Source organism: Neoarius graeffei, chromosome 15, assembly GCF_027579695.1.
Source record: "Neoarius graeffei isolate fNeoGra1 chromosome 15, fNeoGra1.pri, whole genome shotgun sequence".
Taxonomy (NCBI): Eukaryota; Metazoa; Chordata; class Actinopteri; order Siluriformes; family Ariidae; genus Neoarius; species Neoarius graeffei.
The window spans coordinates 73,610,418-73,632,860 of record NC_083583.1 but is presented as its reverse complement, the minus strand read 5'-3'; the positions used below and the strand labels follow the sequence as shown (position 1 = coordinate 73,632,860).

General features: G+C 40.9%; 1 protein-coding gene across 2 annotated transcripts in view; it reads right to left on the bottom strand.

The window, feature by feature from the left end:
* prmt3 (protein arginine methyltransferase 3) overlaps positions 1–21,755 on the bottom strand; it is a 190,591-nt gene extending 168,836 nt beyond the window's left edge. The window contains exons 1-6 of one of the 2 annotated variants that reach the window (XM_060941852.1): positions 21,722–21,755; positions 14,363–14,483; positions 12,034–12,116; positions 8,419–8,468; positions 7,936–8,041; positions 5,996–6,110 (exon numbers count right to left, since the gene is read on the bottom strand). In XM_060941852.1, the coding sequence (XP_060797835.1) occupies positions 5,996–6,110; positions 7,936–8,041; positions 8,419–8,468; positions 12,034–12,116; positions 14,363–14,483; positions 21,722–21,737 (491 nt within the window). In that variant the 5' untranslated portion in view covers positions 21,738–21,755. The remainder of the gene's footprint in view (positions 1–5,995; positions 6,111–7,935; positions 8,042–8,418; positions 8,469–12,033; positions 12,117–14,362; positions 14,484–21,721) is intronic. The other variant, XM_060941853.1, reaches the window with a different exon arrangement.
* Positions 21,756–22,443: the final 688 nt, after the last annotated feature.

Below are 22,443 nucleotides of genomic sequence, written 5' to 3'. Positions count from 1 at the left end.
TTACAAAACGACAAAGCTCTTTGCCCACCTTTTCCTCTTTTTAACCGGTGCCAACAGTTGCTTTTATTAGTTTTTTTATTTGTTACAAAACAACAACAACTTTATTCATCACACGTACACTTGTGAAATTCCTCTCTGCATTTAACCCATCTGAAGCAGTGAACACACACATGCACGCGAACAATGAGCACACACACATACCCAGAGCGGTGGGCGGCCATGCTAACAGCGCCCGGAGAGCAGTTGGGAGGTAGGGGCCTCGCTCAAGGGCACCCCAGCCTAAGGCCGCCCCATGTTAACCTCACCTAACTGTGGGAGGAAATCGGACACACGCGGACACGGGGAGAACATGCAAACTCCACACAGAAAGGTCCCCGTCAGCCGCTGGGCTCGAACCCAGAACCTTCTTCCTGTGAGGTGACAGTGCTAACCACTACACCACCATGCCACGTCCATTTTCAAGGATACCAAAAAGAACGCGTTTATTTTCAGTAACCTTGGCCACAAGCACCTCAAGATGTATTTTCCCCCTGTGACCATTCATAACTGCAGTCTGCTGAATAATTCTACAACATTAAGCCTCGGTCACAACCGGCCGTACGTGCTCCTACGGCCAGTCTACGTGCAAAAAACGCAAGAAACGCACGGAGGGCGCGCGTGTGACGTGCTGATTTTTGAGCCGTAGACCGGCCGCAGAGGTTCTTTGTCATGTCAAACAAACTCTACAGGCGCTTACGTTTTTTTCAGGTTGCAAGACAAACTTACGGCCAACGTGCGTCTTTCTCCACGAACAAAAAAAACGCAGCAATTTGGGAAACGCCAAAAATCGCATGGCCAAAAAATCGTACGTCCGGTTGTGACCTAGGCTTTAGCTCACTGTCACAACACTTACAGAAATTCTTTCAATTACGTTCATTATGTCATATATTAAATATAGTTAGGTTTTTTTTTCTTTTTTATCAGACATCTAGCCTTTCGGTTTGTTTACCTGACATGTTTCGACGTACGACTGTCGTCTTCCTCAGAGTGTCACCGGATGTTATTGGTGACGCATCTTTTATCAGCTGATGTTTCCGAAGGCGTGGCCTTCCTGTCTGGTTTGACAGGTCGGTCACGCCTTCTACTTATCACATTATGGACTGGGGGAATGCCAGAGTCATCCGCACAGAAGATAATAAACATCAGCGCTGGATTAGGGAGGCCATAGAGATCCGTAAGCGAAGCCCGAGGACCATCAACCGAGATGAGGGGGCATACATGCTGTCCCATACCTGGAGTGCCATCTTGCAGGGGACGAACTGACAGTAGAAGGCGTGACCGACCTGTCAAACCAGACAGGAAGGCCACGCCTTCGGAAACATCAGCTGATAAAAGATGCGTCACCAATAACATCCGGTGACACTCTGAGGAAGACGACAGTCGTACGTCGAAACATGTCAGGTAAACAAACCTAAAAACTAGATGTCTGATAAAGAAGAAAAAAAAAAACTAACTATACTTACAGAAATTAGTGTTTCATATAAATTAGATACACAGTGGGGTCCAAAAGTCTGAGCACACGAGTGAAAATGCTTCTAGTTTGCATTCTGTTCTCATTTATTACAATGATTTTCACTACAAATGACGTAACCCACAACAACTTGAGTGAAAAGTCCAACCTTTGAAATATTTGCATGAATTTCAGAGTTTCTTCGTATCTGGTTCATCCCCTTTGTGGCTTGAAATGGCGTGGACTCCGCAAATTTGTGCAAAACCTTCTGATCCGTTTTAGATCAAATTCATCAGAGTGACGTCTGATCACGCCACACGCTTCAACAGAAGAGATCGGACGTGAGGAAACGCTGACCTTCTGTACAAAGCACTTAACACATTTGCTTACGTTTAAATATGGGCAAAGGCACAGTGCAGAATCTTGAATATTAAATATTCAAAATATTGAACATTTACTTCCTTTGCTTTAAGGATTTCAAAACGACCCCAAATCAGAAACAGTCGCGACGGTTTGCTAAAATTGAAATTACAACTGAAAACAATGATTGGTAAATAATCTTTGACCTGTATTGCATTCAAAACAATACAGCAGCACATTATTTGATGTTTTACCTCATAAACTTTAGTTTTTTTTCAAAATAAACTAGTGCTGTCAAGCGATTAAAATATTTAATCGCGATTAATGTCGCGACTGTCATAGTTAACTCGCGATTAATCGCAATTTAATCGCACATTTTTGTCACATGAAAAACCATTGTAATTCTCTTATCAGCATAAAAATGTGAATGGGCTTGCTTTATACCAATGTTTTTTTTATTGCAAAGCATAACACGTCTTGACACAGCCACTGCAAACTGAAACCTAAGCCGAGCACCGGGGCTAGCAAAAGAACCAGGAGTGAAGTGATCTACTGCTTGAGTTAGTTTACAATTCTAATCAGAGAGACAGGTTACACAGTGACGGTAGGCTTGACATGTTTGATTATAATATAAAGTACACTATTATATTAACTTTAAGTTGTTCGTTGATAAATATTGCATTGAATCTGATCTTTACTGTTTCAGCTCACTTAACACATTTTGTACTTTTACACTTTCTGCCTGTTGATGCGTCGCGCTGTCCAATCAGAGGCGGCCAAATTTGCATATTACAGGAAGGATTTCTGGGATAGCATTGAGTTTACAGTTCAGAGGGATCTGGCTTCTTTAGACGCTGTCTTCTTAAAACTGAATAAATATTTAAAAAGAGCCAAATGAGCCAGTCTTTTGAACGTTTTTTTCAAAGAACGGATCACAAAGATGCGGATCCCATCAAAGAGCCATAAATCCCATCTCTACTAGCGCGCCCTGCCCGCGCTGGTTCTTTGGGGAGGGCAGAGGACTCTGGCTGTGCGGGGCGTGGCATTACAGTCTAGCTGCTATCGGTTTTCTAAGCAAAGTCTCTGTTCCAAGTTCCTGGCAGTTTCAGAAGCTTATGAAAAACCTACATCATGTCACAGAGCGTTAATCTCGCGATAAAAAAATTATCGCCGTTAAAATTGAGTCAAGTTAACGCGTTAATAACGCGACATTTTTGACAGCACTAAAATAAACACTTACTTCAATTTTGATTCTTGCAATACGTTTCATAAAAGTTGTTACAGTAAAGTGTTTCCCACTTTATAACGTTCCCGTTCCTTCTCACGACGCTTCAAACCTGTTTATGGACTGAAGTGATGAAGCGTCTCAGGTGTTATTTTTGTCCCGTTCTTCCTGTAAACAGGTCTGAAGGTGTGGAACAGTTCGGGGTCACCACTGTCGTATTGTTCATTTCTAAATTCTCCACACATTCTCTATTGGGGACAGAGTGGACACGCCCTCTTCTTCAACAGCCACGCCTTTGTAATGTGAGCAGAATGTGGTTTTGTATCGTCTTGTTGAAATCTCCCTGGAAAAGACGTCGTCTTGAAAGCAGCAGATGTTGCTCCAAAATCTCAGTGTACTTTTCTGCATTAATGCTCCACCACGGAAGTGTAAGTTACCTTTACCGAGGGCACTGACCCAACGCCATACTGTGACACACCCTGGCTTTTGGACTTGTTCCTGGTAACGGTCTGGATTTTCCTTTTCCTCTTCAGAGCATACAGCATCCATTTCTTCCAAAAAAGACCTGGAATACTGATCGGTCTGACCATAATACCCGTTCCCACTGTGTGATGGTCCACCCCAGACGCCTCCGAGCCCAGAGAAGTCGACGGCGCTTCTGGACACAGCTGACATAAGGCTTCCTTTTAGCACAGTAAAGTTTTAAATTTATCGTATTGTAGTTTGATAAAGGTTTGCCAGAGTAATCCCAAGCCCATGTGGTTCTATCAGCCGTAGATGAACGACGGTTCTTGATGCCGTCTGAGGGATCGGAGATCACGGGGGTTCAGATTAGGCTTGAGCCCTTTACACCCCCAAATTCCTCCAGATTCCTTGAATGGTTTAATGATATTCTGCACCATAGAGGGTGAAATATCCAAATCCCTTCTTATCTTTCTTTGAGGAACGTTGGTTTTAAACATTTCAATCATTTTCTCACACATTTGTTGACAAACTGGAGATCCTCAGCCCGTCTTTACTCCTCAAAGACTCGGCCTTTCCTGGATGCTGATTTTGTTCCAGATCATGATTACAGTCACTTGTTGACATCACCGGTTTCAAATCACATCATTATTTAACTGTGTTACCTCATTACTCACCCTAAACTTCCCCGCCCCAACTTTTTTTTTGGAATGTATTGTACACTACCGTTCGAAAGTTTGGGGTCACTTTGAAATGTGCTTATTTTTGAAAGAAAAGCACTGTTCTTTTCAATGAAGATCACTTTAAACTAATCAGAAATCCACTCTATACATTGCTAATGTGGTAAATGACTATTCTAGCTGCAAATGTCTGGTTTTTGGTGCAATATCTCCATAGGTGTATAGAGGCCCATTTCCAGCAACTCTCACTCCAGTGTTCTAATGGTACAATGTGTTTGCTCATTGCCTCAGAAGGCTAATGGATGATTAGAAAACCCTTGTACAATCATGTTAGCACAGCTGAAAACAGTTGAGCTCTTTAGAGAAGCTATAAAACTGACCTTCCTTTGAGCAGATTGAGTTTCTGGAGCATCACATTTGTGGGGTCGATTAAATGCTCAAAATGGCCAGAAAATGTCTCGACTATATTTTCTATTCATTTTACAACTTATGGTGGGAAATAAAAGTGTGACTTTTCATGGAAAACACTAAATTGTCTGGGTGACCCCAAACTTTTGAACGGTAGCGTAGGTCTGAAACGCAGGAATGGATGTACAGTATATTAATAAATGAAATGAGGTTGACAAACCAAACATGAAATATCTTGGGTTCATTCCGTCTGCGACGAAATACAAGTCAGGGTACATTTAGAAATCGCTGCTTTCTTATTTTATTTGCTTTTTCCACACCGTCCCAACTTTTTCTGATTTGTGGTTGTAAAACCTTTTGTTTATTTCCAATTTAAAATAAAAATAAAAAAATCCCAGATTTTTAATGTGGTCTCAGTCTTTTGGATTCCACTGTGTGTGTATATATATATATCAGAGTAAATTGGGGACACATGCACATTATATAAAAAAATAAGGGACTAATGGGTGGAGCATCGACGCATCATCATTTGAGCTCGATTCACTGTAGAGCCCTGCACTCCCACGGGAGTCCCGCGAGACCCGACGCAAAGCAGTGCGACGCGGGACAAATTTTGAAAGCTCATTGCGGGCGCGGACGGGAGGGGGAGTGCACAATGCGGGAGAGGTGATAAGCTGCAGTCCCGCTAACTAAAAACGTGTTTAAAATAAAATGTATAAATTATTAATTTATGTCTATCATATACAATTTGTGCTGGATATTTTATTTGGCATTAACAAAAACATTTTAAGATGCCTAAATTTGCGGATGTGGTCTAATCTCGCGTACGTTTCCGATTCCTTTCTGCTCTTCCGTGTTTGAGATCTCCGATCATGGCAGAAGAGCAGAGCTCCTCTAGTGAAGCTCACAATGGGTATCTCTGTAAAGCCTCAGCTGCGCATGCCGCCTGGCAACGCGTACCCTCGCTACGTGCGCTAGGTGAAGTGGAGAGCTCAGCTAAGCTCAGCATGTTTAATTCCCCAAGCCAATGACAAGAACTTTCATGAGAAATAACGCGAACGTCTGCATCATGCGGGATTTGCGGGCGGGAGCGGGACAAAATATGGCAGGCGCGGGTGGGAGCGGGACTGAAAATTCTGTCCCGCGCAGACCTCTAATTCATTGCTCATTTTGATGCCCTGAAATCTGAGCTGAGTGTTCAGTTTCGGTTTTTTTTTTTAAATCTCATATTATCTCACAAGTGTTAAATTTCCGTTTGTGTAATATGTGAAAATCTGGACAATCTGTACGTATTTGATATAAATGTAGCTGTGAGTGAGTGTACATTATTTTGGTTTATTTGTGTGAAAGTAAACTATGTAAATGCCTGACTTGAGTTTATGCAGGTCTTCCATGGCACGGCTGAGATTCTCCTCTGCCTCGTGTGCTCTCTGAACCCACGTGGACACGTCATCACACGCTGCGTCTCCACTCAACTCCTCCACATCTGCGTACACACACACACACACACACACACACTTAAATAACGCAATCAATTTTTTATACAATCAAAACAAAAGTAAGATATTACAAAGAAAATGGATCAATTAGAAATACAAGACAGGAGTAAATAAAAAAAATAACTACATCAAAAATATTTTTAATTATACATGTACATACAGGACATGCATGCGCAGTTGCATGTTAATTAGAGGCAGACTACGGGAGTGTGGAGTATTAGTGATTAATTACAGAGCCCAAAATGTTTTAGTAATCCAACACTTCATCTCCTGCTTCTCCATCAACTCTACTAAAGCAAATACAGCGCTTCAGAAAGTGTGGTGCTGGAAGCTTTGCTACACCTGGATTCTGAGGATCTTCTCGCGTTCCTCTCTGCAGAACCTCGGCCAAGTAAACACTGAGGTCTGGAGAGCTTTTTAGCAGGTTTTCCTCAGGAACGTATCTATACGTTGAGATCACCTTCCCCATGATTCGGACACGTCTCCCAGTTCTTACACATCCCTGCACCATGGCCCTTCACCGTGAAGATAGACTTGATCAAGTCATCAAAGCTTCCTGGGTTTCTCAGGATGAACTGTGTGGCCTTCAGAGTCCTTTGACTGTGGAGTGTTTTGGGGTTTTTTTTCTTTGTGTCATACGATAATAAAGGCTTGATCAATGGTCTTTCCTACTGTACGTATTCTCCAATCTCCATACAGATCCTCTGCAGTTCAGTCAGAGCAACCTTCAGGTTCTTGGTCACCTCCCTGACTAAAGGACTCCGAGGTTTGTTCAGTTCAGCTGGACAGGAGCTCGAAGAAGAGTCTCAGTGGCTCATGGTGGAAGCCAGTGTTATTTGGATTCCTCATGACAGCAATAATCTGATCTAAAACGCAATCCCATCTCAGAAGTACACAAATCTTTGACCTCATGGTTGGTTTTTGTTTCGGTATTCTCCTGTCAGCTGTGGAGCTTTATGATGGCGTCCTTTTCCAAATCATGTCCAACCAACGGAATAAACCATAAATGATTTTGTGAATCATGTTGGGAAAAAAAGTCTGAAGAAAAGTCAACAAAAATTGGACAGACATGGGATCAATTTTGAGTAGCGCAGCAAAAGGTGTGAATTTCAGAGATTTTTCTATAAATTTACAAAAACATGGTCTAGTCCTTTTCGACTGTAGAGGATGAAACTCTCTTTTAGAGTAGAAGATCTCCTGTGCACTGTGTTCACCACAACACTTACATCCCAGACAGGAGCAAAGACTTCACTGTAATCTCATCTCATCTCATCTCATCTCATTATCTTTAGCCGCTTTATCCTGTTCTACAGGGTCGCAGGCGAGCTGGAGCCTATCCCAGCTGACTACGGGCGAAAGGCGGGGTACACCCTGGACAAGTCGCCAGGTCATCACAGGGCTGACACATAGACACAGACAACCATTCACACTCACATTCACACCTACGCTCAATTTAGAGTCACCAGTTAACCTAACCTGCATGTCTTTGGACTGTGGGGGAAACCGGAGCACCCGGAGGAAACCCACGCGGACACGGGGAGAACATGCAAACTCCGCACAGAAAGGCCCTCGCCGGCCCCGGGGCTCGAACCCAGGACCTTCTTGCTGTGAGGCGACAGCGCTAACCACTACACCACCGTGCCGCCGACTTCACTGTAATATTTTGGAAATTTCTAGTTCTATTAACGTTTTCATGCCTAACTTTAGACCTCAAAAACAGTTAAATGGAAACACTCTATGGGGAAAAAACTGATTATTCAACTAGAATTAGTAACACAGTTTCGGAGGTTTAATAAGCGTAATGTTCTGCACCGATCTGTAGCAGAGCGTCATCAGGCAGAGCCGGCTTCATGTACTCGTCTCCGCTCCACGGCAAAACACTGCCTGAACACGACGCCAAACTCTCCACACTGCACTTCTACAGGAAACATACACAAAACAATATTTCAGCCCTGATTTTCATTTGCATATTGAAGATGGAAAATCTGACAAAGAATAAGGAAAAAATTATTTGAGAATTTTTGTACCACATCATCTAACACTAAACTATGATCTTAAACTAAGGTATGTAATAAAATACAGATGTCACTTGTGATTCCTTCTTTTATCCATTTTCATTTACTTTTAAGCATTAAGCTTGTAAAAATTATTTCTCTTCCTCTTACAGGAACAGGATTTGTGACAAGAAAATCACATCTGGTTAAAATGACTTAACACACAAATAAAACATGATTTAAAACATTCAACGTTTAAATGATCACTTACAATACGTATAACGAACGTGTGAATGCTCACCTCTGTTCTGATGTAGTTTATCATTTTTATATATCCATAATCATCAAGCCCTGTGAACAAAATCCACAAACCCGTAATTAATCTCAAATAAATTTACATATCCGTTGTTCCTGTCAGTGGGTTACATTCAACATACATTTTCATTAAACCAATCCCGGTGTTCACTTCATCAAGCCATTAAATCTAGGAAAAAGGCAGAATTCAATAAACAATATTGTAAGCTATAATAAAAGTCTATAATAAAAGATACTGTTATGAACAGCTGGTATGAACAGCAGATACGAACAGCCGATGTGAACAGCTGACACTGTTATGAACAACCGATACAAACAGCTGATATGAACAGCCGATGCGAACAGCTGATACTGTTATGAACAGCCGATACAAACAGCTGATATGAACAGCCGATGTGAACAGCTGATACTGTTATGAACAGCCGACACAAACAGCTGATATGAACAGCCAATGTGAACAGTTGATACCGTTATGAACAGCTGGTATGAACAGCCGATGTGAACAGTTGATACCGTTATGAACAGCTGGTATGAACAGCCGATATGAACAGCTGATACTGTTATGAACAGCCGATACAAACAGTTGATACTGTTATGAACAGCTGTTATGAACAGCCGATACAAACAGTTGATACTGTTATGAACAGCCGATACAAACAGCCGATGTGAACAGCTGATACTGTTATGAACAGCCGATACAAACAGCTGATATGAGCAGCTGATGTGAACAGTTGATACCATTATGAACAGCTGGTATGAACAGCCGATGTGAACAGTTGATACAGTTATGAACAGCTGTTATGAACAACCGATATGAACAGCCGATGTGAACAGCTGATACTGTTATGAACAGCCGATACAAACAGCTGATATGAGCAGCTGATGTGAACAGTTGATACCATTATGAACAGCTGGTATGAACAGCCGATGTGAACAGTTGATACAGTTATGAACAGCTGTTATGAACAACCGATATGAACAGCCGATGTGAACAGCTGATACTGTTATGAACAGCCGATACAAACAGTTTATACTGTTACGAACAGCTTATATGAACAGCCGATACTGTTATGAACAGCCGATACAAACAGTTGATACTGTTATGAACAGCCGATATGAACAGCCAATACTGTTATGAACAGCCGATATGAACAGCCGATACTGTTACGAACAGCCGATATAAACAGCCAATACTGTTATGAACAGCCGATACAAACAGTTGATACTGTTATGAACAGCTGATACAAACAGCTGATACAAACAGTTGATACTGTTAACAGCTGAGATGAACAGGCAATAGAAACAGCAGACACTTATTAACAGCCGATATGAACAGCTGATATGAAGAGTCGATATTGTTATGAAGAGCTGATATGAACAGCTGATGCAAACAGCTTATATGAACAGTTGATAGTGTTATGAACAGCCGATATGAACAGTTGATACTGTCATTAACATCTGATATGAACAGCCAATAAGAACAGCTGATATGAACAGCCAATATGAACAGCTGATACTGTTAACAGCGGAGATGAACAGCCAATACGAACAACAGACACTTATGAACAGCTGATACGAACAGCCGATGTGAACAGCCGATACTGTTATGAACAGCTGATGCGAACAGCCGAGGTGAACAGCCGATACTGTTATGAACAGCTGATGTGAACTGGTGATATTGTTATGAACAGTTGTAATGAACAGTTGACACTACCCCCAGTTCGTCTGTGTAATACATTATAAAATAAACTGTTTGCTTACTATAGCAATTATGGATGTACTGAACACTCTATACTGACTGACGTCACAAACTCTTGCACATGAAAACAGGAAACATGAGCCACTTTCCCCACTGTAGGGATAAACAGATCTGAGCAATTAACTCTTTACCCCTTAAAGCAGTTGCTACAGCCACCCTTGTATATGTATATACTGTTCACCCTTAGAACAAGGTTTTGACAAGGTGTCATATGTCGTCATTATGGGATAGGCACGGGGTCGTCATATGTCGTCATTAAGGGGTAAAGGGTTAAAGAAGCCATGGAATGTTCTTAAGCGACGCTCAGCACAGCTGTGTTTTAGGCCCAATTACCTAAATAATGGTGTAATGACCGGACTAATTAGATCAATGCATCAACTTAAAAGGAAACAACTGAAAAGACTGAAATTGAAAGTGATCATAAACTGATTATAACTGAAAAAAGAAACACAACCAGAGTGTAAAAAATGACTTTAAATCCTTCAAAAATGCTCCAAATGGTTCAAAAATTATTCATGAGCTAAGAGCAGACCAACCCGAGATTCTGAACAAAACTGGTTGCGTATCGATCAGAGGTTACTAAACTGATACGGCAGCCTGCCATTCGGATCACAGCAGATCCGATGGTATGATCAGGCCATCCTTAAAAAAAAATCCGTTTCCTGTCCACCGGGTGAGCAAAAAAATTTTCAGTAGGGAGGGAGGGATTTTTTTTTAATTGTATATATGTTTGAAAACTCCGGATCGCCTTCCTTCATGGTGGCTGCCATTTTTTGTGCCGCACGGCGCCTGCGCAGAGCTGATTCAATTCTATATTCTGCGCGGAATGCAGGGCTTTCCACAAGCGCCGGCTGCCGGCCATACAGCTGACTACACAATTAAGTCCAGCCGGCTACTTTAATGACTTATTTTTGTAGCCCACAGGCTCTAAATTTTCGATTTTAATAAAATTAAATGTTTATCTAACGGACTGACAATAATGTCAAACTGAACCGCACTCATTTAAGTTGTGATTCACGCTGTTTGTACCGATAATAACCACAAATTCCCCGCCAACTTCGTTGATCAAGGGAGAGTAACTCATCCGCGGCCCGACATGCAGTGTGTGCGTGCACTCGGCGGAGGCAGTAGTGTGTCGGGGCCGTCGGAGGGAACAGAAGCAGAGATGACGCTTATTTTGTCTCCGGTAAACCAGTCTTCTCTCGTTCAATTACGTGCTGGCATCAAAAGACACCGCTGGTTGTAAATGAAACCAAACTGAGTGGTTGGAGTGTATTTTCATACACAAATGGAGAAATGTTGGCTGAGTGTGTAATTGTGTCGCCCCACTGCAGACCGTTGTCGTCGTTGTTAATTCATAGCATGCTCAGCTGCGTGAATGTGTCATGCACCGAAAATAAGAGATTTACAAGCCAGGAACGCCTCATGATGCAATACGCAAGAAAAGAAAGAAGATTTACTGCCATTTTACTTTGTATTTGAGTAAAGTGAATAAATAAATGGTCTGTGGAAAATACATTTAATCCTGGGAACTGCGTGCACAGGAGTTTATTTTGTGTTTACTCCCCCCCGGCTGGCTACTTATTTGTCATGGCTGGCTAGTATGAGCTTTAGTGGAAAGCCCTGGGAATGCGCAAATGTCAAGTTCGATTTTAGATTTACGAACCTGAAAAAAATGTCGAAAAAACGGCGTTAAAAAAAATTTTCAACCGTACAAACGGCGCTCACCCGGCCGGTGGACCGGAAACAGAACATTTTTTAATAATGGCCTCAAATATCAAATCACTGTGCAAACGGCTGTGACAAGACTGAAATATAATGCGATTAAAAGGCCATACTTACGGTGTTTTTTCACCAAACTTTCAATGCTAATGCGGTGATCCACCTGGCAGTGATGGAGAGTTTCAGAAACAGAATGGAGACACCTGTTCCAAATCAGACAGAGATATAGTTTTATTATAACTCTTATTGTCATCATCAATAAAAACAACATCTTTATCTACTGCATAATTCAGTGCACCATACAACACATTATCACAGAGTTTGTTATTGACATGTTTTGTCTGTTGAAGGATCATGTAATAAAACTGTAATAAGACCAAAGATCTTACTGTTGTTATTATTAGTAGTAGTAGGCGAATATAAAATATACAGTGGGGCAAAAAAGTATTTAGTCAGCCACCAATTGTGCAAGTTCTCCCACTTAAAAAGATGAGAGAGGCCTGTAATTTTCATCATAGGTACACTTCAACTATGAGAGACAGAATGGGGGGAAAGAATCCAGGAAATCACATTGTAGGATTTTTAATGAATTAATTGGTAAATTCCTCGGTAAAATAAGTATTTGGTCACCTACAAACAAGCAAGATTTCTGGCTCTCACAGACCTGTAACTTCTTCTTTAAGAGGCTCCTCTGTCCTCCACTTGTTACCTGTATTAATGGCACCTGTTTGAACTCGTTATCAGTATAAAAGACACCTGTCCACAACCTCAAACAGTCACACTCCAAACTCCACTATGGCCAAGACCAAAGAGCTGTCAAAGGACACCAGAAAAAAAATTGTAGACCTGCACCAGTCTGGGAAGACTGAATCTGCAATAGGTAAGCAGCTTGGTGTGAAGAAATCAACTGTGGGAGCAATTATTAGAAAATGGAAGACATACAAGACCACTGATAATCTCCCTCGATCTGGGGCTCCACGCAAGATCTCACCCCGTGGGGTCAAAATGATCACAAGAACGGTGAGCAAAAATCCCAGAACCACACGGGGGGACCTAGTGAATGACCTGCAGAGAGCTGGGACCAAAGTAACAAAGGCTACCATCAGTAACACACTACGCCGCCAGGGACTCAAATCCTGCAGTGCCAGACGTGTCCCCCTGCTTAAGCCAGTACATGTCCAGGCCCGTCTGAAGTTTGCTAGAGAGCATTTGGATGATCCAGAAGAGGATTGGGAGAATGTCATATGGTCAGATGAAACCAAAATAGAACTTTTTGGTAAAAACTCAACTTGTCGTGTTTGGAGGAGAAAGAATGCTGAGTCGCATCCAAAGAACACCATACCTACTGTGAAGCATGGGGGTGGAAACATCATGCTTTGGGGCTGTTTTTCTGCAAAGGGACCAGGACGACTGATCCGTGTAAAGGAAAGAATGAATGGGGCCATGTATCGTGAGATTTTGAGTGAAAACCTCCTTCCATCAGCAAGGGCATTGAAGATGAAACGTGGCTGGGTCTTTCAGCATGACAATGATCCCAAACACACCGCCCGGGTAATGAAGGAGTGGCTTCGTAAGAAGCATTTCAAGGTCCTGGAGTGGCCTAGCCAGTCTCCAGATCCCAACCCCATAGAAAATCTTTGGAGGGAGTTGAAAGTCCGTGTTGCCCAGCGACAGCCCCAAAACATCACTGCTCTAGAGGAGATCTGCATGGAGGAATGGGCCAAAATACCAGCAACAGTGTGTGAAATCCTTGTGAAGACTTACAGAAAACGTTTGACCTCTGTCATTGCCAACAAAGGGTATATAACAAAGTACTGAGATGAACTTTTGTTATTGACCAAATACTTATTTTCCACCATAATTTGCAAATAAATTCTTTAAAAATCAGACAATGTGATTTTCTGGATTTTTTTTCTCATTCTGTCTCTCATAGTTGAAGTGTACCTATGATGAAAATTACAGGCCTCTCTCATCTTTTTAAGTGGGAGAACTTGCACAATTGGTGACTGACTAAATACTTTTTTGCCCCACTGTATAACCCTGCACAGATGATGAGCTTAATCTAACCATACAGCCAAAGGTCTCACTACATGCATCAGCGTTTGCAAGGAATGTTAATGTGTACAAATAAATGATATTCAAGCTTGATGTAATATTAAATCTGAAATGCCTGTCCATGCTCCGCTTGATTTTGGTGTAGCGTTATTAACCTTCTTAGCTGTTCTAATAATGCTGTGTTTATAAACTCTACATTGCTTCAGCTGGATATGTGGCTCAAACCACATTTTAAGAAAAGTCTTCTAATCTGCCATTAATGCTGGGTCATTTAAGGTAACGTTCGGATAGCAATCACCGTAAAGCAAATAAAGATCGCTCAAAAAGGACATCACAGGAAGAGTCATATCTTATAATTGTTTGTACTTCTCTACTTTAGGTTTAAAGCAGCTACCTGTCACAGAAGAGGCACAACACACGCTCTTCAGTCTCATGTTCATCTCCTTCCTCCATCCACTGGTCTTCATCCTCACTGTCGGATAGTTCGGGAACCTCATCGCCTGCACCACGAAGATCTTCAAACATAAAGGTGTTTACACTTCTCAACTCTGATGTAAACTCAGACATGTTAGGCTCAGCGCTTACTTGGTAGTGACTCTGATGTTGTACGTGTGCATCAGATATACAACCCCGATTCCAAAAAAGTTGGGACAAAGTACAAATTGTAAATAAAAACGGAATGCAATGATGTGGAAGTTTCAAAAGTCCATATTTTATTCAGAATAGAACATAGATGACATATCAAATGTTTAAACTGAGAAAATGTATCATTTAAAGAGAAAAATTAGGTGATTTTAAATTTCATGACAACAACACATCTCAAAAAAGTTGGGACAAGGCCATGTTTCCCACTGTGAGACATCCCCTTTTCTCTTTACAACAGTCTGTAAACGTCTGGGGACTGAGGAGACAAGTTGCTCAAGTTTAGGGATAGGAATGTTAACCCATTCTTGTCTAATGTAGGATTCTAGTTGCTCAACTGTCTTAGGTCTTTTTTGTCGTATCTTCCATTTTATGATGCGCCAAATGTTTTCTATGGGTGAAAGATCTGGACTGCAGGCTGGCCAGTTCAGTACCCGGACCCTTCTTCTACGCAGCCATGATGCTGTAATTGATGCAGTATGTGGTTTGGCATTGTCTTGTTGGAAAATGCAAGGTCTTCCCTGAAAGAGACGTCGTCTGGATGGGAGCATATGTTGCTCTAGAACCTGGATATACCTTTCAGCATTGATGGTGTCTTTCCAGATGTGTAAGCTGCCCATGCCACATGCACTAATGCAACCCCATACCATCAGAGATGCAGGCTTCTGAACTGAGCCTTGGCCCAGAGAAGACGTCTGCGCTTCTGGATCGTGTTTAGATACGGCTTCTTCTTTGAACTATAGAGTTTTAGCTGGCAACGGCGGATGGCACGGTGAATTGTGTTCACAGATAATGTTCTCTGGAAATATTCCTGAGCCCATTTTGTGATTTCCAATACAGAAGCATGCCTGTATGTGATGCAGTGCCGTCTAAGGGCCCGAAGATCACGGGCACCCAGTATGGTTTTCCGGCCTTGACCCTTACGCACAGAGATTCTTCCAGATTCTCTGATGATATTATGCACTGTAGATGATGATATGTTCAAACTCTTTGCAATTTTACACTGTCGAACTCCTTTCTGATATTGCTCCACTATTTGTCGGCGCAGAATTAGGGGGATTGGTGATCCTCTTCCCATCTTTACTTCTGAGAGCCGCTGCCACTCCAAGATGCTCTTTTTATACCCAGTCATGTTAATGACCTATTGCCAATTGACCTAATGAGTTGCAATTTGGTCCTCCAGCTGTTCCTTTTTTGTACCTTTAACTTTTCCAGCCTCTTATTGCCCCTGTCCCAACTTTTTTGAGATGTGTTGCTGTCATGAAATTTCAAATGAGCCAATATTTGGCATGAAATTTCAAAATGTCTCACTTTCGACATTTGATGTGTTGTCTATGTTCTATTGTGAATACAATATCAGTTTTTGAGATTTGTAAATTATTGCATTCCGTTTTTATTTACAATTTGTACTTTGTCCCAACTTTTTTGGAATCTGGGTTGTAGACGATACAGACAAACCTCCACACAAATGTGAAGTTTTGGTCACAAAGCGACACAAGTGAAGGCTAGAGAATGATTAGTGCACACAGAGAACAATAATAAAGTGGCCAGTAAGTGTACACAGTGTTTAAACTCCAGCAACACCGCTGCATGCGACACACTGTACCAGTAAAACATACACACACACACATACGGTGGAACGATCCACAACCCAGACAATATCTGCTCAGTGGTGGTGCTTTTTCGTTGTTGGATGAGCTAAAAGGGGACTGACAAATTGTGCACACCACCACATGGGATACAGTCAGTCATGGTATACAAGCTATATTTAAGTTGAGAGCAATTCCAGCGTTATGGACGTGACACTTGAACTCAAAATGGCAACAAATGACCCAGTGCATGTTTTATTGTCTCCCAGTATTTAAACAGGTGTTGCATATTTTAAGGCTGTACCATACTGGAGAAGTGATGGAACAAGAACAATTCCCATAGTACATCTAGGGCATGCCAGAAAACGCCAATAAAAGATGTGTTATGGATGTGACAGAAAAAGTATCACTTTTCTTGGGTGACTGTACATTTTTATCAAACTCTGTGAAATTGTAAACCTAATGTCGAAATGGAGATATCCATTTGATAGAGGGGTCCAAGGTGAATATTAAAAAATCTTTGTTTAAAATATTTTCATAGCTGCCAACATTCCGAAATTGTAAATAGTAATACAAGGTTGGGTACTGAGTCTTGGTGGGGGGTCGGCCCCCCGCCGCCAAAGCTTTCTAGCAAAACTACCCTGAAAAATCACACTAAAACAAAATAGTTTGACAAAATTTATTCTACAAACTAAACTATCATCTTACATTAATTTGCAAAGTTCTTTTCAACAATGTATGAAAATAGTCAGTGAATCAGGCAAAAACTTCAAACAATCGATCATCGTGGCTGCGTTATCGGAACCTAGGGCTGTGCAACTCTCCCAAGGAATGCCATACTTTTCGAATTCCTCCCTCAAAACCATTGCAATATTCTCACCTGTCAATTTTGACTTCAAGCTCGGCATTGAAAATAGTTTGTTTCTTATAGATTCTCCATCAATGTAAGTGATGACAATCGGATACATTTTGGAATGTACATCACTGCTTCCATCTGTTGCTACAGCAAACGGATCTGTTTTCATTGCACTGATCATGTTACTTCTAGTTTCCCTTGCCATTTCGTGAATTATGTTTGTGGTTTTCGTTCTGGCACATGAAAACTTTTTGACTTCGTCAGAGTTCGGAAATGCTTTTCTGAGCAAGGGCCCAACATGACTAGCAACGGCTAGGGGAATGTTGTGTTCAATGAAAAAAGACATGAACAAACATTCGGCCCGGATTGTTGACAGTTCATTCGAAGTGGCCGCCCATTTCGTTAGTTTTGCAGTCTTTGAAATATTGTCCGTGCTTTCCTTGTGAAGGGAGGTTTTCACATGTGTTACGATATCAGAACGCCCGCCATGACTGATAGAAATGTCTCGCCGACATGGAGCACAAAACACGTAGTGATCGCCCTTACTTGACTTAGAAATGAAGGGAAACTTCTCTCGGTACGAGTCCTTGAAGCGCTGGCCCTTCCCCTTAGCCATGCTTTCTTTAGAGATTAGTACTACGCTACATCCTCATAACAAAAGCTTGAAACGCCATGCTTTGTTCAGAAACTTCGTGAACAAAGTCCAGACGAATCTCAGTGTTGCCAGATTGGGCGGTTTCCCGCCCAGTTGGGGGGTTTCAAGTGCATTTTGGCGGGTTTTGAACATATTTTGGGATGGAAAACGTCAGCAGTATATGGCAACACTGCAGACGATAGCGTGCCATGGATGATCTAATAGCATCATTGATTGGCTGAGAGAACAAGCAATAGCCAATGAAATTTGGCGTAGTATCTGCCGCTTGGAACGAAGCGGTGTTTTATCAAATACGAATCCCACCGGTGATAGACTTTGAAAATGACCCATGAAAATTGGCAAAATCATATTTTATTGTAGTAAATTCGTATTTTCGTAATCAAAACGACAAATCGTAATAAATACGATTTATTCGTAGTAGTTGGCAGCTATATATTTTGTATTTCATGCAGAGTTTCGGAAGGAAAAGTCAGCGTTATGGATGTGACGCGTCTGAAATAGACATGGCGTATGTTTAGAAAATCAGCAATTTAACCACCATAACCCTTTGAAAAACTCTCTAAATATCAGCTAAATCTATCAAAGTTCTTAAATAATATTTAGGATGGCTATTATTTTGCTGTTTTGTGGATTTTAGCATACATTTCTGTGGCTTGTGGCAATAATATAGAATTGTACATGATCAAAGTTGATTTTAGCTTGGGGTTTACATTATAAGAAAGAAAGACTGACAGTGACATATTAGGTCGGTTACAAATTGGTTCAACTTATTCACATCTGTAAAATACAGGCCTAGGTGATATCTCTGGGAGTGGTTTTGATGTATTACATGTTGCTTTATTTTTGCATGGTGAGGTTGACATTTACATGGAATTGCCCTTTACCTGATAAAATAATTATTATAGATATGTATTTAATGTGTCTACTTGTGCACTTGAGTGCAGCCCTACACACGAGAACAACCGAATTTCTTTCAGACAACCAAAAATATGTCTTACTGTATGTTAAATGAATGGCTGCTGAGCATTTGTGTACGCCAGAAAGTCTTTACTGTCATTCGTCTCATCGCACATATGGAATGTTGGCTATGAAATCTAGTTCCCTTGTGGTCTTCATCATGGTTTTAACACTTAACATGACACACAGAGCAAAGTAAATAAATACAAACTGTAAACTACCAAAAAACTATATACTATACAAGAAACAGTTACATAAAGTGGTGCTTGAAAGTTTGTGAACCCTTTAGAATTTTCTATATTTCTGCATAAATATGACCTAAAACATCATCAGATTTTCACACAAGTCCTAAAAGTAAATAAAGAGAACCCAGTTAAACAAATGAGACAAAAATATTATACTTGGCCATTTATTTACTGAGGAAAATGATCCAATATTACATATCTGTGAGTGGCAAAAGTATGTGAACCTCTAGGATTAGCAGTTAATTTGAAGGTGAAATTAGAGTCAGGTGTTTTCAATCAATGGGATGACAATCAGGTGTGAGTGGGCACCCTGTTTTATTTAAAGAACAGGGATCTATCAAAGTCTGATCTTCACAACACATGTTTGTGGAAGGGTATCATGGCACGAACAAAGGAGATTTCTGAGGACCTCAGAAAAAGCATTGTTGATGCTCATCAGGCTGGAAGAGGTTACAAAACCATCTCTAAAGAGTTTGGACTCCACCAATCCACAGTCAGACAGACTGGAGGAAATGGAGGAAATTCAAGACCATTGTTACCCTCCCCAGGAGTGGTCGACCAACAAAGATCACTCCAAGAGCAAGGCGTGTAATAGTCAGTGAGGTCATAAAGGACCCCAGGGTAACTTCTAAGCAACTGAAGGCCTCTCTCACATTGGCTAATGTTAATATTCATGAGTCCACCATCAGGAGAACACTGAACAACAATGGTGTGCATGGCAGGGTTGCAAGGAGAAAGCCACTGCTCTCCACAAAGAACATTGCTGCTCATCTGCAGTTTGCTAAAGATCACGTGGACAAGCCAGAAGGCTATTGGAAAACTGTTTTGTGGATGGATGAGACCAAAATAGAACTTTCTGGTTTAAATAAAAAGCATTATGTTTGGAGAAAGAAAAACACTGCATTCCAGCATAAGAACCTTATCCCATCTGTGAAACATGGTGGTGGTAGTATCATGGTTTGGGCCTGTTTTGCTGCATCTGGGCCAGGACGGCTTGCCATCATTGATGGAACAATGAATTCTGAATTATACCAGCGAATTCTAAAGGAAAATGTCAGGACATCTGTCCATGAACTGAATCTCAAGAGAAGGTGGGTCATGCAGCAAGACAACGACCCTAAGCACACAAGTCATTCTACCAAAGAATGGTTAAAGAAGAATAAAGTGAATGTTTTGGAATGGCCACGTCAAAGTCCTGACCTTAATCCAATCGAAATGTTGTGGAAGGACCTGAAGTGAGCAGTTCATGTGAGGAAACCCACCAACATCCCAGAGTTGAAGCTGTTCTGTACGGAGGAACGGGCTAAAATTCCTCCAAGCCGGTGTGCAGGACTGATCAACAGTTACCGCAAACGTTTAGTTGCAGTTGTTGCTGCACAAGGGGGTCACACCAGATACTGAAAGCAAAGGTTCACATACTTTTGCCACTCACAGATATGCAATATTGGATCATTTTCCTCAATAAATAAATGACCGAGTATAATATTTTTGTCTCATTTGTTTAACTGGGTTCTCTTTATCTACTTTTAGGACTTGTGTGAAAATCTGATGATGTTTTGGGTCATATTTATGCAGAAATATACAGGACTCGGACCGGTCATGGTCTCGTAATCCACTGCATTTTTACTCGGTCTTGTCTGGGTCTCAGGATTTTATTCCAAGACCACAACTGTAGGGATTTCACTGAATTGCCTGTGCATTATCTGATTTATTTGTTAGCACTGTTCCTGTGATTGGATGTAAAACTTCCTTCTTCAAATGCAACCAATAACATGACTCATTGCTAATTTGAAATCTTTCTACCTGTTAATGGCGGTTACCCCACCACCCCACCCCACCTGTCTTGATTCTGCAGCAAGAGTTCCCAAATTCGGAGTGTGGGATGGCAAGAAAAACTCACAATCTCCTCTTTGGTTTTATTCATTTATTTTACAAATTAATATAGAAATATAACTCAAGCTAAGAAGAGTTCTTCACATCAAGTGAGAAGGAGCTCCTCAGTGTTTTACATTACTGACTAGGGTGCATCAGTTTCCCTCACTTTCATAAAATCTGATGCGTTTTTGTTTGGGTGTTCCTTTTCACCAATAAAGACATTCTGTAAAATTTTTTGACCATATTCAAAAGTCTAATGGTGGCACCATGAGGTTCATTTTTTGCCAAAAAACGCTTATTTTATGTTTTCGCGTAAGGTTTGAATCACAATGTTGGACTCCATTTATTGATTTCTTGTGACCCAGAGATCATGTTAAGAACCTTTGCAAGGGATTGAGAAGCATTAATGTGATTCATAATCCATTTGTATTGTTTAAAAGTAGTTGAACAATGATTCAATGAACAGCTAAAACTCAAACTGTGCTTGATAATATATTTAGAATATGTACTAAAAATGTGTATCTAAGATATTTGGTATACTCTATAAGGTGCCATAATGTTTCATGAAAAGTGATCGAAATTTTGTCATAAAAGTCGTAAAATAGCAGCTTTTTCCATAACTTTGAGCTCCTGGTGCCGCCATTAAACTTTAGAATTTTGTCAAAATATTTCACCCAGTGTGTTTTCTTACCAAAAGGAACATAAAAACAAAAATGCATCATGATCGGAGGAACTTTTCATTTTTAGGGGGCAACTGATGCACCCTATTACTGACCATTCAGTTACTTTGTTCAACCTGGAAACCACATGGACAAGATATTTCAACCGAAAAATTTAAGTTATTTGTGTATTTAAAGCCTTTTCAAACACACAGGACAAAAAAAACCCGGCAACCAACAGATTATCAACAATATTTACATCTTTCACGTGTTACCTGTGTATTCCGCCATTCCGGCTTCTTCTAACTTCTTCCGGGTGAGAAGAAGTTGAGCCGGAAGTGGCGTCACTGGCATCCGGCGATCTTTTTTTTTTTTTTTAATTAAATTCAAACATAAACAGAATTATTTTATATTACAACATAAAATCACACCTCCTCTGAAAATATAATCTGAAAAGACAACTTATCAAATACATATATATACAAAATATGTAAGATGGGAAAAAAAACCAAGGGGTTTATGAAAGGTTAAGTTCTGCTATGAATGTGTCCAGTATATTTGCATGGGGATTGTTGATATATTTCAGACATTTTTGTAACAAGGACAATTCATTCTTAAGAGCAGGCCATGAAGGGGGAGATTTGGCATATCGACACTTGTGTATGTAATATTTTGTAAAAAATAATGAGATTATTCACCAAAAACTCAGTTTTCTTATCTTTAAGGATTACTCCCATTTGAATATTTTGAAAGGACCAGGAGTCAGTGTTTCTGGAGCTGGAAGATATGAAATCATGGAGAGATTTCCACAAACTTTGGACAATTTCACATTTGTAAAACAGGTGCAGGCAGGGTCGCAGGTAAGCTGGAGCCTATCCCAGCTGCCTACAGGCGAAAGGCGGGGTACACCCTGGACAAGTCGCCAGGTCATCACAGGGCTGACACATAGACACAGACAACCATTCACACTCACATTCACACCTACGCTCAATTTAGA